Below are 17,532 nucleotides of genomic sequence, written 5' to 3' on the forward strand. Positions count from 1 at the left end.
GACACCCCCTGGGAACAAGGGGGAAAATCTCCATTTAAATACGTTGTTTTTTATTATTTAGAAATAGTTTTTTATTATACTGTTGAGAGCGTATTAGAGAGCCTTTATTTTTGTGAATTTTATATGCTCTATGCTCGGGATGTTCTGGATACAGTTTCCCCTCCCGAGGGGTCTCTGATTTGCCCGGGCGATTATGGTTAATCAGTCGGTTAAGTGGTGCACCTGGAATGTCAAGGGGAGTAATTCACCAGTCAAAAGAAAGAAAATATTATCAAATCTCAAGAAAGAGAGAGTTGATATAGCTCTCCTACAGGAGACACACCTGTTGGATAAAGAACACTTGAAATTACGACAGGGTGGATTTGATCAGGCCTTTTTTTCTTCTTTTAGCTCAAAAAGTAGGGGAGTTGTTATTATTGTTCAGAAGAATTTCCCTTTCAAAATCCTAAATCAGATAAAAGATGAATCTGGACGATATATTCTGATTAAAGCGCTTTTCAATGGAGAGGAATATGGGATCTTAAATTTGTACTGCCCCCCGGCACATCCTTTTAAATTTATAACGGAAGCCTCTCAAAATTGATGGCTCTCGGTGCCCGTCATACAATTAAAGTCTCCCCCTATAATTGTATTATGGATCCGGAAATAGATAGGATTCCCAAGAGTACTGCAGGAGTATCTCCCAGATCTAGACAATTGGTGGATCTGAACAAAGAATTAGGATTAGTAGATGTATGGAGATGTCTTCATCCACAGGGCAGAGATTTTACTTTTTACTCCAATCCACATAAATGTCATACCAGAATTGATATGTTTTTTGCCGCCTCGATTTTTTTTTTAAATTCCATATCATCCTGTAAAATAGGCAGTATAGCAATTTCCGACCACGCTGCTGTATATATATGGAAATCAAGGGAGGAACAACGGGACATCCCCTTGGCATTGGCGTATGGACCCCTTCCTATTGAAAGATAGTAAATTTGTAAAGTACTTCTCTCAAGAATTTAAAACTTTTTTAGAAATTAATTTAGGTACGGCTAGCGACCCATCAATGATGTGGGAGACCATGAAAGCTTATGCGCGAGGTTTGATCATCACCTACTCAGCGACCCAGAAAAAATTAAAGGGAGAACAACAGCGTCTGCTTGAAGCTCACTTAAAAACAGCTGAAACAGCATATGCTGATAGACCTTCTATCATCAAATTGCAAAGGATTACGGCCCTTAGGACAGCTCTAAATACTACGCTTACCCAAACCGCTAAGAGGGAAATATTATTTGCAAAACAAAGGTTATATGAATTTGGCGGCACACCGGGTAGATACTTAGCATTTCTTGCAAAGGAAAAAAAGGCCCCTCAAACTATCACGTCTATCAAGGAAAGTACGAGTATTTTGACTCATGATCATAAAAGGATTAATGCAATCTTTAGAAAATTTTATTCTGATTTATATAAATCGCAGAATTGTGAAGACAGGACTAGGAGGATGCAATCATTTTTTAAAAATTTGACCTTTCCGGACCTAACTCCGGAACAGGTCTTAAGTGCTCCCCTAACAGTCCAAGAAATACTTGATGCAATCAGGCAACATCAGAGTGGTAAGGCACCGGGCCCAGATGGTTTTCAAACTGAATTCTATAAAGAATTTACAGGAATATTGGCTGGTCCACTTATGGACATGTATAACTATGCATATAGTCAGGGCTGTCTCCCGCCTTCGCTGAATGAGGCAAATATCTCTCTTATCCTGAAAAAAGGAAAGGATCCAGAAGATTGTACATCATACAGACCAATATCCTTGCTAAATGTAGATTTTAAAATCCTTTCTAAAACGTTAGCATTGAGACTAGAAAGGGTATTGCCACATATTATAAAGGAAGATCAGATGGGGTTTAGTAAGGGCCGTAGATCATCCAATAAGGGTTTTGAATATGATTCAAGCCTGCAATCGGGGAAAGATACCAGGAGTAGTGGTTTCTTTAGACGCGGAAAAGGCATTCGATAGGGTTGAATGGTCATATTTGTTTTACACATTGGAAAGGTTTGGCGTTGGAAAGGTGTTTACCAAATGGGTCTCAACATTGTATAGTGATCCCAAAGCAGTTGTGGTTATCAATGGATTAGGTTCGGATAACTTCAGTGTGGGTAGGGGCTGCCATCAGGGATGTCCTCTCTCGCCATTGTTATTTACGCTAATAATTGAACCACTAGCAGAAGCTATACGAGCTGATCCTAATATAATGGTCCCGAGGATTGGTACAGGTAAACATAAAATTACCCTGTATGCAGATGATGTTTTTCTATTCCTCAGTAACCCTCTGATGTCTGTACCTCACTTAATTCAAGTTATTAATACATTTAGCGGGTTCTCAGGCTATAAAATTAATTTTTCAAAATCGGAGGCTATGCCAATGGGTGGCCTTGCTATGATACCCCACTTAGTGGACGGATCCCTTTTTCCCTTTCGTTGGTCCCTGGAGGGTTTCTTATATTTAGGCATTTTTATTACCCCAGTATTTGGTCAGTTATACAAGGCTAACTTTGTGCATTTATTGGAGAGGATAAGGCAGGACCTCCAGCGATGGGGAGACCTTCCGATTTCCTGGCTGGGTAGAATAGCACTAATTAAAATGAATGTCCTGCCCCGTCTCCTATACCCTATGAGAATGCTTCCAGTGATGCTGCCGAGGCTGGCACTACGTAAATTATATGGCTGGCTGGGTTCCTTTATCTGGAATCATAGACGGCCCCTCATTAAGCTGAAGAAGCTACAGCTTCCACAGGCAAGGGGAGGATTGGACTTCCCAGATGTTAGGAACTATCAGTTAAGTTCCTTATTAATTTACATAGCCGATTGGGTCTTGTCTGATCCACAATCAATCTGGCTGGACATCGAGGCTTCTCAAGTAAAATACCCACTTATTAACCTTTTATTTTCAGACAAGAGGAAAATCATTACGGATCACTGTAAAAACCCTATAATACTAAACACAATTAAAGCTTGGAATATAATGCGGCAAAATGAGGGCAACTCACATAAAACATCCCCCATGCACCGATAGTGGGAGCATGGGGATTCCAACCGGGGTTTACAGACACCACTTTTAAACTCTGGAGATCCAGGGGTATCTCATGTCTAGGGGACCTATTTAAAGATGGGTCTTGATGTCTTTTGAACAGCTGCGTCGGAAATTCGGATTACCTAATGGAGACCTCTATCGATACTTCCAAATTTGAGATTACATACAGAAGAAGACTACGTTATTAGATGTTCTTTATAAATCAGAGAATGTAGAGTACTACTACCAATCCTCCATTAGTACTATTTATCATTTACTACATCATGAAGTATCAGGAGATATGGACAATCTGCTTAAAACATGGGATCAGGAATTGGGACTAGAAATCTCTATAGAAACGTGGAATGACATTTGGGAAAAAGCCAGAAGAATCACCATCTGTAACAGAACTCAGGCTATCCAGCTGAAGATACTTCATAGGGCCATATAGCACCGGATCGATTGGCAAAATATAAGGCAGGGGCATCCCCAATGTGTCCCAAATGTAAAATAGAGGTGGGCACTCTTGTACATTGCCTATGGACCTGTCATAAGATCCGTAGATACTAGACTAAAGTAGCAAGTACCCTGACAGAAATTTTAGGAACTGAAATTAAAGTGGACCCTGTATCTCTCCTTTTGGGCTTTTCGAACTTTCCCTCCCTGGACATGTACGGGCAGAGACTATTTTCTATTCTCTCTTACTGTGCAAGGAAAAATATTTTGGTAAACTGGGTGGCTGAGGGCCCCCCTGGACTTTCAAATTGGCACAGATTAATTATGGAATGTATTCCCCTTGACTTCCTTACAAATATGGTGCACCGAAAGACCGAATTATTTTATAAAATATGGCAGCCCTTCTTGAATTATATGAATACAGATATTTCGGCTATCCTAACAAGGGCTTTTATTTAATTGACATTACGAACCTGGCTGGTCCGGGGCCCCTTCGGAGAGGAATCCCGCACGAATACGGGTTTTGTTACATTTGATGTTAACACATTCCGAGCATGTATCTCACTATCCAATTTCTATGTTATCCATTGTTTTTTTGTTTGTTTTTTCTCGCTCTCTTATTTGAATAATGTAAGAGACTTAAATATACACTCTGGTTAGTTGTAGGTTAGATTAGTAGTTAGTTGAGTTTTGTTTTTTTTCTTTCTTGGTATTTTTCTTTTGTTAAATTTTGGTTATTATATATTTAAGATTTAATTGTATATCAATGTTTGTACTTGAGAGTTTTGTTTATTTTTGTAAACTTGTAAAAATGTTAAATTTCTAATAAAAATATCTATTAAAAAAAAAGTTAACATTATAATCCGAAGCATTACACCCTCTTCTATTTGTTTTATACTAAGGCTGTCACTGGTCTCAATATTTGTATTGCTGAAAATGTGTTGCTGGAAAAGCGCAGCGGTTCAGGCAGCATCCAAGGAGCAGGAGAATCGATGTTTCGGGCATGAGCCCTTATTACCTTGCTTATCTTTAAGACCCTCATCCCTGCCTGACAGCCTTGGCATAATCTGAAGGGCAATTACTTTTATCACAAGGTATCAAAGATAGTTTGGTCATCCTCCTGTCGTCATGTCACTCATTTAATACCTATTGGGTTGCTTCTGGTCTCAAAAAAGAAACACCAAAATATTATCTTCACGAGCATATTTTTGTCTTTTGAGGAATCAATTTAAATTGTCTATCAAATGATATTAATAACATCATGCTGAATTTTTACCAGGTAGTTCGTGAATCACTGGTTAATTGTGTTACAGGAGATGATTATTTAAAGTGCATTGTAGTTTAAGCCAAATTCCAGTTGTATTTTCACTAGAACTTTGCCTGTGTACTCTGTTCTTTGTGTGCCATATGACTGGTTTTGGAATCATCCACACTTTCCCTTTTGGCTTCAGTTTGCAGATGGTCCACTGATCAATCAGCTGGTTCTGGTTATCCTGGAACGTAGCAGTCTCCTATATGACATCCCTGACTTCAAAACTGAAGTTCAACGGTAAGTAAAAATAACATTTGGCAAATGCCTGTTTACTACTTTTAGGGTTGAATACTTGTTGGAATAACACTGTCCATCAGATTGTGCTCTGAGTGAATCATCGTGCCAAAAGAAAATGTTACAAAGTATAAAACTGAAACTCATCAACAGTTGAATATAAAGGTATAATCAAAATATACAGAATCTCAAAATACAATCAGGAATAGTCAACATGGTGTCCAAAGGACAGGTCTTACTTGATGAACCATTTTAAACACTTTGAAGAGGTGAAAGGATTTTCACGAAGGGTGCTGCATTTTAAGCCCATGGTTCAGCTATGAATATGTATGATCAGAGACATGTAGTAAAATGATTTTAAGTTGGCTACAAAACAGAAAACAGAGCCAGGATTGGAACTAGTTAATCAAACAGATGGGGGGAGAGTTGCTCCACAAGGAGTGATGCTGGGGTTGCAGGTATCAGAGTACAGTTACAAAATTAGCAGACAACAGCAGTATGGAGGGCTACAGTTAACACAGGAGTACATAAGAACAAGAACATAAGAACTAGAAGCAGGAGTAGGTTGCCTGGCCCTTCGAGCCTGCTCCGCCATTCAGTACGATCATAGCTGATCTTTTCGTGGCCTCAGCTCCACTTACCCACTCTCTTTCTCCATAACCCTTAATTCCTTTACTGTTTGAAAAAGTATTTATCTTAGCTTTAAAAGCATTTACTGATGAAGCCTCAATCACTTAATTGGGCAGGAAGTTCCATAAATTCACAACCCTCTGGTTGAAGAAGTTCCTTCTCATTTCAGTCCTAAATCTGCTCCCTCTAGTTTTGAGGATGTGATGTGCTGCCCTGTCCTAGCTTCACCTGCCAGTGGAAACACCCTCTCTACTTCTATCTTATCTACTCCCTTCATAATTTTATATGTTTGTACAAGATTTCCCCCCACCATTCTTCTAAATTCCAATGAACATAATCCCGGTCTACTCGGTCTCCCCTCGTACGCCAAACCCCTCAACTCCAGAGTCAACCTAGTGAACCTCCTGTGTGTACCCCCTTTAGTGCCTTTCTCAAATAAGGAGACTAAAGCTGCACGTAGTACTGCAGGTGTGGCCTCACCAGCACCCTGTACAGCTGCAACATAACCTCCCTGTTTTTAAACTCAATCCCTTTAGCAATGAAGGACAAAATTCCATTTGTCTTCCTAATTATGTGTTGAATCTGCAGACCAAGTTTTGGTCTCTGCGCAGCAGCATGCTGTAATTTTTTTACCATTCAAATAGTAGTCCTTTTTACTGTTGTTCCTGTCAAAATGGATGACTCCACATTTATTAATATTGTACTCCATCTGCCAGACCTTTGCCCACTCATTTAAAGTATCTATGTCGCTCTGCAAAGTTTCACAGTCCATTGCACACTTTGCCCGAGCAATCAATGGTAAAATCCAAAGAAAAACCTGTAGAATTGGTAAATGAGCAAAGGCATAAATAATTGTGAAAGAGGAAGTAAAGAGGTGATAGGGATTCATTTTAAAATAACCAGAATTCCCCGACTGCATATACCCAACTTGGGAGAAACGTGCATGAACATTTGGATTTTTGTTGTGTATGGGGGTAACTGGTGCTGTGCCTACTGCTACTGGAAACACAGCAGAGGAAGCCACAGGTCTGCAGAGTGAGGAGGCGGGTTGCTTGTAAAACACCACTTGTCATTTTGACTAAGGCACTGAGCTCTTGCTTCTCACCAAAATTGAAAAGGGGAGAAATTATGTCACTCGCTTATAGGACCTTAGTTAGACCATACTTGGTGTGCTCTCTGTACATTTAAAAAGTATATTGAGGGCCTAGAAAATGTATTTTAAAAATTGTTTACAAAATAGCAGAGCCAAGAGGTTAAATACTCAGAAATATTAAACAGGCTGATGTTCTTTTCTCTCAACAAGTGAAGACTGAGCAGGGGTGACTTGGAAAAGACATGAGAGATTATAAGATGGTTTTATAATGTGGATGTAAAGATGTTTGCAGTTGTTGGGAAGACTAAAAACAAGAGACCGTAAATATTGATTGTCACTAATGAACAGGCAATTCAGAAAAAAGCTCTTCATCCAGAGTGCTAGAGTGTGGGATGTGTTACCAATTGGATTAGTTAAGGTGACTAGCATAGCTGCAGTTTGGAAGCAGAGAGGAATAGAGCACTATGCTGATGAGGCTCAATAAGCAGTATTGTTAGGGAGCTCCTATGGAGCTTGACCATCAGCATGGACTGTTTCCAAAAGAGAAAATGCTGGAAAATCTCAGTAGGTCTGGCAGCATCTGTAAGGAGAGAAAAGAGCTGACGTTTCAAGTCTAACTGACCCTTTGTCAATGCTTAAAAAAAGGGAGACATAGCGAGGTATTTTAACCATGGACCGTTTGGCTGAATTGTTTGTTTCTGTGCTGTAAACAATTTGTAAAGTCTCTGCAAGCCTGTAGCACATAAACCTGGAGGAAAGTATAATATTTCAAACACTAAACATTATTTCCTGTTTAAAATTGTGGTCAAACTTTGTTGATTTGCTTTTTTAAAAAATCTTCCTGGTCACTTCCCACTCAATTTTCATTCTTTATGTGGGTCCAGCTCACTAGCTAATGATCAGGAGCAGAAAGCCTGGTAGTTGGTTTTCCATCCTCATTTTAGTCACACAAAAATCACATTGATATTAACTGACTGGACAGCGGGCTTGATACCTTCAGCTCTATTTAATCTGTGGTTTATTTTGCCACTAAATTACTGGGCAGTGGTGGTTCTACAACAGCAACATATCGTAGCCGATAGTAATGGAGAGGGCATGAAATAATATTTCAGACTTAAAATTTCCATCCCCAAATACTGTGCTGTGTACAGCTGATAGAGATTGTCAGTTGTGATAACTGCACCTAATTTGATAATGGATCAAAAACTGACATATTACAAATGCGACATAGAAAGTGAAATGATGAGGCATGTTCACTGAATCACTGAGCTGTGGTGATGGCTGGTTTAGTTTCATTGTCAGCACCCATTTACTGAACGTCCCAGTGCCACATTAGTAAACCTGCACAAGGTGTGCCGTAGCAGTGAATCCAAGCAGAAATTGTTGCCAAGTTTCAGCCTTTTTCAGTTGCATGCCTGAATTCATTTTGGATAACGTTTCATGAGCATTCTGATTAATTACTAAATGTACGGGTGCACCTTGCGTGTTGCTGATTTCTTTCTTCAATTCCACAGTGTATTCAGTTCCCAGCTGTTGGTGTTATGTAAACTATACCCACCTCTAATAGTTGAACAATCCAAAGAGCTGCTGGAATTTTGTGCAACAGTCAGCAACATTATCAATAAGGAGACTTTCTTCACTCATGTGGTAAGGAATTCTACATTATAATCTGGCTTAGTGATTCAGCTTTACTGTAGGAATGAATCCTGTTAAGACAGGCAATGTTTTTTGGTTGCTACTGCTGATGGCTCAGTGTGGGTATTTGAACTGTACTGACCAGGAAGGTCCCATGTTTTGATCCTATTCTGTGCTGAGTTAGCTTATCTCAAAATTGTTGCTACAAATGGCTCTGAGCTACTGAACCGTGGAGCAGGAAATTTACTATGATTACCATTCTTTATTGCTGTCCAGAAATTAATAACGATCTGAACATGTAAAGGGTATTCATTGGCTAATGTGGGTTTTCTGGATTACTAGTCTAATGATAATACCACTAATGTTCAGGGGACCTGGGTTCAATTCCTATTAAGGCAGCTGGTGGAATTTAAATTCAATGAATAAATTTAATTAATAAATATAGAATATAAAGTTAATATGGCTGCCTGTTAAACTATTTTCAGTTACTGGAAAAATCCAGCTGGTATACTTTTAATATCCTTTGCTGTGGGTCGAGAACAAGACCAGTTATGGACAGACTTCCTTCCCAATGTGGTTAATTCTTAACTACACTTTGAAATGGCTGAGCAAACCATTTCAGTTGTATGAAACTGTTAGCAAAAAATCAAACCAGATGGACTAAAGTGGTTCAAGAAGGCAGCTCACCACATTTTATTTGAGGGTAATTAGATTCTGGCTTTGCCTGTGTCACCTACTGCCTATGAGAGGATAAACATTTTATAAAGTGTAGCTGAGATACTGAGCTGAACTATTGAGATGGGTAGGAGTGAGGTTCTGGAGGGACGGATGACGTTTTCCACTTTGGCGTTTTTGCATGTTATCATGGAATTGTTCCCATTCTAGAAACTGGATACTGTATGTCTTTGTGCCAACTCCACATTCAAATCTTGTTGGAACTTAATTAAAAGAAAGGAAAAATAACTTATGTCGTGCCTTTCACAATATTAAGAAATCCTGAAGGACATTGTCAGTCACTGAAGTTACCCATACCCTGCAGCACAGTCCTTTGTTTACAGAGGCAACAATGAGTTTATATAAACAAAGTAATATAAAATAAGCATATGGTTATTGTTAGGAAATTCCTGCCCCAGATAGAAAATGTTGTGTGCAAATGCACAAACTTCCCTTTCTGGTGAGGTGCACCACATATTCTATCCACAGAAAATATGAACAGTAATTAGTGAACAATCTCTTTAAGTATGATGGAGAATGATTAAAGGAGCTCCCATGAAATTTCCTGTCAGTACAAGAATGGGCTAATGTAAAGCTGACAATGCTGGAAATACCCAATAGGTAAAACAGCATCTTTGGACAGAGAAACAGTTAATAGTTCGGCTCATAGTTGGTGGTCGGTGAAGAGCTGCTGCTATGATGCCAAGATGTAAACTGAGATTTTGTACTTTCAGGTTTGGGCCATCGGTGAGTACATGTCCTTTTCGTATGACAGATGCTGCACAGTGGAACAAATTACCAAGTTCTTTGAAACTCTCGAAGCATTACTTTTTGAGATCACACAGCTGCGAGCCTCTGCCCATGTCCCCAAGTACTCGCCGCGGGTTATCACTATTCTCATGACCACCCTGGCAAAATTAGCATCTCGGAGCCAGGACCTGATTCCAAGGTATTCTGTCTATTTCAGTATTATAGTCTAGAGGGATAGGGTCATTTTACAATTACTGAGAATTCAGTCACGGGTACAGTACAACTATTTTTTTTTAAATTGCTGTAATAGCATAAATGAGGAGGGGGGGAGATCAGTAACCAGCAGGCACAGATGTTTAAAACAATTGGCAGAAGAAATACAGGAGTGATGAGGTCATTTTCTTTTAATGTTTTGGGATGTTATGATCTGCAGTGTATTGCCTGAGAGTGGTAGAAGCAGATTCAGTAGAGATGGAATCTCAAAAGTACTTGAATGAGGAATATAATGTATGGGCTGTGGAGGAAGAGCAGAGCACTGAGACTAATTGGAAATTCTTCTGTGCTCTGTGCGTAGAATTCTGATCGAGTGTAGATAAGGGTCAGCACAACACTGAAGAAATGATGAAGGTAGAAGTTAAATTAGTGCAATAGTTTTTCCATCTGCGATCACTTTATCTCAGCCCATCAGAGAGAGCAGCCGAACAGCATCTACTTCTGATTCTAGTTTTCCCAGTCGTCATCTCCCCTTCTTTTTGTCCTGCAGATGTCTGGATTTGATTTTAGTTTTCCCTGATTTTAGTTGAGATCAGGGATTAATAATCATGAAAATGAAGCTTGTACCCTTTTGAGGCCGTATTCCTATTACAGCTATTGGATAGACTTAATGCACACACTGGTTACTGCAGTTGTGGGAAGTCGTTTTGTAGACATTTTGTCCCCTGTCTAAGTGACATCTTTAGGGCTTTGGAGCCTCCTGTGAAGCGCTGTTGTGCTGTGTCTTTTGGAATTTATTTGTTCTGCTCCTGCTGCAACTGGTTCTGGTTGTTTGTTGCAGTTGTCAGTATATTGGGTCTAGGTCAATGAGTTTATTGATGGAGCCCATGGATGAGTGCCATGCCTCTAGAAATTCTCTGGCTGTCCTCTGTTTAGCTTGTCCTATGATTGTAATGTTGTCCCAGTCCGATATATTGACCACTGCAACAAACAACTGGAACGCAGGAACGGAACCAAATAAATTTCAGAAGAGACAGTTCAACAACACTTCACTGGAGGCTCCAAAGCACTGAAGATGTCACCTAGATAGGGAATGAAACATCTGCACATCAACTTCCCAGCTCGGTGAACATACCCACCTCTCACCCTCTCAACCCTCGGAACGCGCAGCCCTCCACTCCCTCCGTTCCAACCCCAACCTCACCATCAAACCAGCTGACAAGGGAGGCGCAGTAGTAGTTTGGCGCACTGACCTTTACACCGCTGAGGCCAAACGCCAGCTCGCAGATACCTCCTCCTACCATCCCCTTGACCATGACCCCACCCCCCACCACCAAACCATCATCTCCCAGACCATCCATAACCTCATCACCTCAGGGGACCTCCCATCCACCGCCTCCAACCTCATAGTCCCACAACCCCGCACCGCCCGCTTCTACCTCCTGCCCAAAATCCACAAACCTGACTGCCCCGGACGACCCATCGTCTCAGCCTGCTCCTGCCCAACCGAACTCATCTCCGCATACCTCGACACGGTCCTGTCCCCATTAGTCCAAGAACTCCCCACCTACGTTCGTGACACCACCCACGCCCTCCACCTCCTCCAGGATTCCCGCTTCCCCGGTCCCCAACGCCTCATCTTCACCATGGACATCCAGTCCCTGTACACCTCCATCCCCCATCACAAAGGACTCAAAGCACTCCGCTTCTTCCTTTCCCGCCGTACCACCCAGTACCCTTCCACCGACACCCTCCTTCGACTGACCGAACTGGTCCTCACCCTGAACAACTTTTCTTCCCAATCCTCCCACTTTCTCCAAACAAAAGGAGTAGCCATGGGCACCCGCAGGGGCCCCAGCTATGCCTGCCTCTTCGTAGGGTATGTGGAACATCCTCCCTACCTTTTATCTTCTCCTGCTGAACACTCTCTGCTCATTCCTGAAGAAGGGCCTGTGCCCGAAACGTCGAATCTCCTGTTCCCTGGATGCTGCCTGACCTGCTGTGCTATTCCAGCAATAAAGTTTCAACTTTGATCTCCAGCATCTGCAGACCTCACTTTCTCCTCGAACATACCCACAACTACTGCAACCAGCACCCGAGCCACAAATCTTGAACTCGCTCTGAGTAAATAAAAAGGAAGTAATAATAGAGAGAACTGTGGATGTGGGAAATATGAAACATAAATTGCTGGTGAAACTCAGCACGTCTGGCAGCAAGTGTGCAGATAAAGCAGAGTTAACATTAAGTCCAGTGACTCTTCATCAGAACTAATGAATAATTTTCTGACCAAGAGTCACTGCATCTGAAACATTAACTCTGTCTTTTTCCTATAGCTGCTGCCAGACCCACTGAATTTTGTTTCTGTTTTTGATAAAAGAAAGTAGTTGTTTGTTCTAGAGAGGAAAATTTATAACAAAGTAATGCTTAAAAGCAATTATATTGTACACTAATAGGGTTCTCATTGGCAGAGGAATGCATTAGTTAGATGATTGACAGAAGCAGCCAAACTTTTTTTAAATATTAAACCAGGCATATTGATTCCGTTCAAGGTATCGCCCTTGGAAATGAGCTTAGCAGGGATCTAATGGCATTCTGGGTCTTCCTCTATTGTAAAACATAAACCTATTCATGTCTTTTGTATTTTGAAAATGAAAAATTTTAACTTGAAGCCCCTGAGTGTCCATACTGAACAATACTGTCAAAACTTGAAGTACACCATGTGGGTGAAATTAATTATTTTACTTGCAACTTAGCCTTTCAGAAACAAAATTGCCCTGTGATTTCACACTGAAGTTTTTTTAAGCTGTGTATATGTAACATTCCAGTTTTAAAAGATGGTTAAGAAAACTGGGGTGGCACGGTGGCTCAGTGGTTAACACCGCTGCCTCACACCACCAGGGACCCAGGTTCGATTCCAGCATTGGGTGACTGTCTGTGTGGAGTTTGCATAATCTCCCTGTGTCTGTGTGGGTTTCCTCCCATAGTCCAAAGATGTGCAGGTCAGGTGAATTGGCCATACTAAATTGCCCATAGTGTTAGGTGCATTACTGTTCGGAGGGTCGGTACGGACTTGTTGGGCTGAAGGGCCTCTTTCCACACTATAGGGAATCTAACCTAATCAAAAAATACTGCTTTTTGTAAAATCATTTATTTGTAAGCTGTTTGTTAAATTGAAATTACTCAGAAATTTTTAATTTCAAGGATACTTTTTTTCTCTTCAGGGTCTCTATGTTCCTGTCTAAGATGCGGCCTTTTGTACGCAGTGCTATGATTTCCTCCATGTACAGTGAGGAGGATATTCAAGAAATCCTGACCCGTGCCACTGAGCTCAACAATCTGTTAAAAGTTCCAAATGTAGCTCAGGTTATATTGGGATCCTCTGTGGACATTGTCAATCCAAGGTGGTACAAGGATACCAATGCTTCATTACCACTCACCTTGAGGACAATCAGCAAAGTGCTGCAGAGAGAGCCAGCACCAGGATTCTCTGCATAAAATCTCTGAAATGTGTATGATTTTGTGTTTTCTAAGAAATATTTATAAATGTTCTTCCATTTTTATGAAGTCTTCTAAAAGCTATGCCAAAAATCAAACTGATTAATAGGTGTTCAATGTTGAGTTCATTACAATTAGACCACTAACATAAAATCAAACAGTACAGACCCTTTGGCCCATGATATTGGGCTGAGCATTTATCTTGATCTAAGATGAACCTGACCGACACACCCCTCCAATTACTACCTGCATGTGCCTATCCAAGAGTTGCTTAAATGTCCCTAATCTCTCTAACTCTACCACTAACCCCTGGCAGTGCATTCCATACATCTACCAATCTCTGCGTAAAGAACTGTCCTCTGACATCTCCCCTGTAAATGAAAGCCAAAACACCATATGCCCCCTTAACAACTCTATCAACTTGATGACAACTTTAAGGAATCTATGTAGGTGGACCCCAAGATCCCACTGTTCCTCCATACTGCTAAGAATCATGTCTTTAACCCTGTATTCAGTATTCAAATTCTATCTTCCAAAATGAATTACTTCACATTTTATCCAGGTTGAACTCCATCTGCCACTTCTCAGCATCGTCAATGTCTTAGTGTTGAGGGCTGTTGCAGTCTACAACACCGACAACACCACTGACCTTTGTGACATTGGCAAACTTACTAACCCATTCTTTGAATTCTTCATCCAAGTCATTTATTAAAAACTAAAAAAAAAGGCCAAAGAACAGATCCCTGTGGGATGAATATTTGGTGAATGGAAGTCATTGGTTCTATACAATTTGAGTATTGCTGAAATAACTCCTTTCTTCAGAATAGTTCTGATTGAAGGGTTACTGGACCTGAAACATTAACTCTGCTGCCAGACCTGCTCAGTTTCTCCAACATTCATATACAGTTTTTTGTTTATTGTAGGAATTGGAATAATACAAGACATAGCAATGAGTGAGGAAAGAAAAATCACATTTCATACCATACTGATCGATTGGGTTAAATGTGGACAATTGATTAAATTTCCATGAATGTGCTAAACCCTGCAGGGTTAAAAAAACAGTTCCAAAGAAGAAAGGCTGTTGTTAATCCATGAAAGTAGTGTTTATTTGCATAGAATTCTTCAGAAATAGAAATTTATACCATTTGAGTACATATTTGAAATACATTCTGAAAAGTTCTATATAAGTCTTACATTAAAAATATATTATTTGAACAGTTGTATTAACATAAAATACATATAATGGAGATAAAAGTAAATAATAAAATAATGACTGGACTTTAAAGCACATTTTAATAATGTGGCTTGTTTGCATAAAAACTGAGTTGGTAAGCAGTTCCTTTTGTAATGCCCCACAAGAACAAGGTTTTGTTCAGGAATTCAGGAAATTTAGTATGGAATCACCATCGGAAAACTACTCTTACAGTGTGTGTCGTTTAGACGTGGAATGTAGTGTGATGTTCAAAATACAAATTTTGATTTTTAAATTTAATTTGTCACCTGACTGTCCATATTGAATTGGGAGAAAGTGAGGACTGCAGATGCTGGAGATCAGAGCTTAAAAATGTGTTGCTGGAAAAATGCAGCAGGTCAGGCAGCATCAAAGGAGCAGAAGAATTGACGTTTTGGGCACAAGCTCTTCAGGAATTCCATATTGCATTGTTGAAGTAAAATAAGGCTATTTTGGCAATATGCATGAGCAGTTCATGTGAGGTTTAAGTTTAAAGTGGTACTGGTGGTTAAAACCTCTTTAATACGAATGGAATAGATGCTAACGTTCCATCTACAATCAACGTCAATCATGTGGATGTAATACTTTTAAAATATGTCTGTTTACATTGTTTAACTTTTGAGGAGGTGGTAATTAGAGGTTTTAAAAAAGTCTTTGACCGTCAATATCCATAAAGTGAAAACACTGCTTCCTGTAACAAAGTGGATCTCATAATAAACCATAAAGCTTAAAAAAAAATAAACCATAAAGCAAAGCAAAACAGAACTATCACTGCAGTTGTTAGCTTGAAGAGCTGGTATCATGGTCTGCTAATTTGGAATTTGTTGATTAAAGACATATGCTGCACAAAATAGTTCATACTGCACGCATTAAAAAAAATTTTCAAAAACACAAACTCAAGAATTAGTGATCTGATAACCTCACACTGAGGATTTTGTATGGAAGACATTGTGGCCTATAATCACTTAGTATACCACTTTTCCTTCTATACACCAGATATCTGTACATTTTCTCATATTCCCATTTGTCTGATAACCATTTGCAGTTGTTATTGTGCAATGTTACTCTCAACAAATGCCTTTCATCCATCAACTCAATACATGCCATAATACTCGCTCTAAAGCACAAAACATCAGTAAGTGAGATAACCAGAGACAATGCAATATCAGATAGCCATGTGGTACATTCATTATACACTTGTTAACACTATTATCCAGTCAGTGAAATAAGTATGTGCATAACTGTAACATGCAATTTTCTAACTTTGATTGTATTGTTTTCTATCCCCTATACATGGTCTTCAGCCACTCTGCAGAAACTAGTTCAGTTAGCTAATGAATCCACATAGGAGGCTTGAGGGTACATGATCACAAGCCATGCAGACTATAACCCAGCCGAAGATACTCATGTCTCCAAATACATTCAATAATGCATCTGGTGTTTTGCTCAGGTGAGCATAGCATTTATTGCCCATCCTTAACAGCCCTTGAATGTTAGTGTCTACTTGCAAGCTCACCCCCAGAGCTGTGAAGGACCCAGTAACAATGGAATATAGTATCAGCAATTGCAGCTGCATGCAGACACAGACTGAGTTGCGAATGGTATGGAACATTGTTTAAAGATCAGCAAACTTTCTCACTTCTGACCTTATCATTGATGAGACAACCCAAGATGGTTGGGTTCAGGACATTATCCTGAGGACATCTGCAATGTTCCTGGGTCTGGGATGATTGGTCTCCATCAACCCCAGCCATCTTCCTCTGTGATAGGTTTGACTCCAACCAATGGCAAAATGTCCCCTTTATCTAAAGGGCAGAGATGGATGTGGCAGCAGGGAGAAATTCTCTGAGAAGGCAGGATAGGAGAGACCTCCTTAAAAGCCCTAGCTAAGCAGGTCTCCCAATAGCACTATTGCTACAACGGGATTAGACAAGAGCACCTTTGCTGAGACAGCTTTGCTTCAGTCAGGTACTGCTGGAGTTGTCATACCATTCATGAAGCTTGGAACTTTAATCCAGGTTGAGGACTGCTCACCCAATGATGTGGAGATCATTGTTGCTGTTTCATTCATAGCAACCAGTTCCTTGGACATATTATAGTTACACCAACAATTCATGCCCAAAATGCTAATGATCTTTTAAGAAGCAGTTAGTTCGCATCCCAATTACAGGTGCATCTAAGCGCAAACACACTAACTTCCAAGTTTACGATTCATTTCATCACTTCAAACTTTCCTTCGAATTACTGTAATTACTCACATTAGGCAAGTCTTTGTGGCGAGATACCACAGATGGCAGTGAAATAAGTTAACAGTTGCATCAGTTTTCAATGTTCTTGAAGATAGTTTGGAAGTAGCTTATTTTTACTGTTGCCCAAAGCAGACAAAAGACTGCACTTTTAGCTGAAACGCCAACCTCAAGATGTAATACAAATTCCTGAGGATTCTGGGTAATCCAAGATGGAGGACAGGAAAAATTTCTGGCTGTAACAGCTGCTCCTTTTTTGAGGTATTTTTATATGCTATTGCATTGTTTTGGAACTTTGGAGAAAAAAAAAGTCAAAACAACAGTTTTAAAAGGGAGAGGGGAACAGACAAAAGAAGCATATGGTGAGGTCCATGCAGGACAGAGAGAGAGAGAAAGAAACTGACACTACAGTGTACCTGCACAGTTACTGCCTTTGCCATTTGAATTCATGTATCGGACATCAG

The 17,532-nt window shown here is 40.1% G+C and overlaps 1 protein-coding gene across 2 annotated transcripts in view; it reads left to right on the forward strand.

Moving 5' to 3' along the window:
* Positions 1-14,119, forward strand: part of ap5z1 (adaptor related protein complex 5 subunit zeta 1) — a 71,519-nt gene extending 57,400 nt beyond the window's left edge. For both annotated transcript variants that reach the window (XM_043711907.1, XM_043711908.1), the window contains exons 14-17: positions 4,967-5,064; positions 8,299-8,431; positions 9,868-10,082; positions 13,318-14,119. In XM_043711907.1, the coding sequence (XP_043567842.1) occupies positions 4,967-5,064; positions 8,299-8,431; positions 9,868-10,082; positions 13,318-13,591 (720 nt within the window). In that variant the 3' untranslated portion in view covers positions 13,592-14,119. The remainder of the gene's footprint in view (positions 1-4,966; positions 5,065-8,298; positions 8,432-9,867; positions 10,083-13,317) is intronic.
* Positions 14,120-17,532: the final 3,413 nt, after the last annotated feature.

The sequence above is a fragment of the Chiloscyllium plagiosum genome, chromosome 21, assembly GCF_004010195.1.
Source record: "Chiloscyllium plagiosum isolate BGI_BamShark_2017 chromosome 21, ASM401019v2, whole genome shotgun sequence".
NCBI lineage: Eukaryota > Metazoa > Chordata > Chondrichthyes > Orectolobiformes > Hemiscylliidae > Chiloscyllium > Chiloscyllium plagiosum.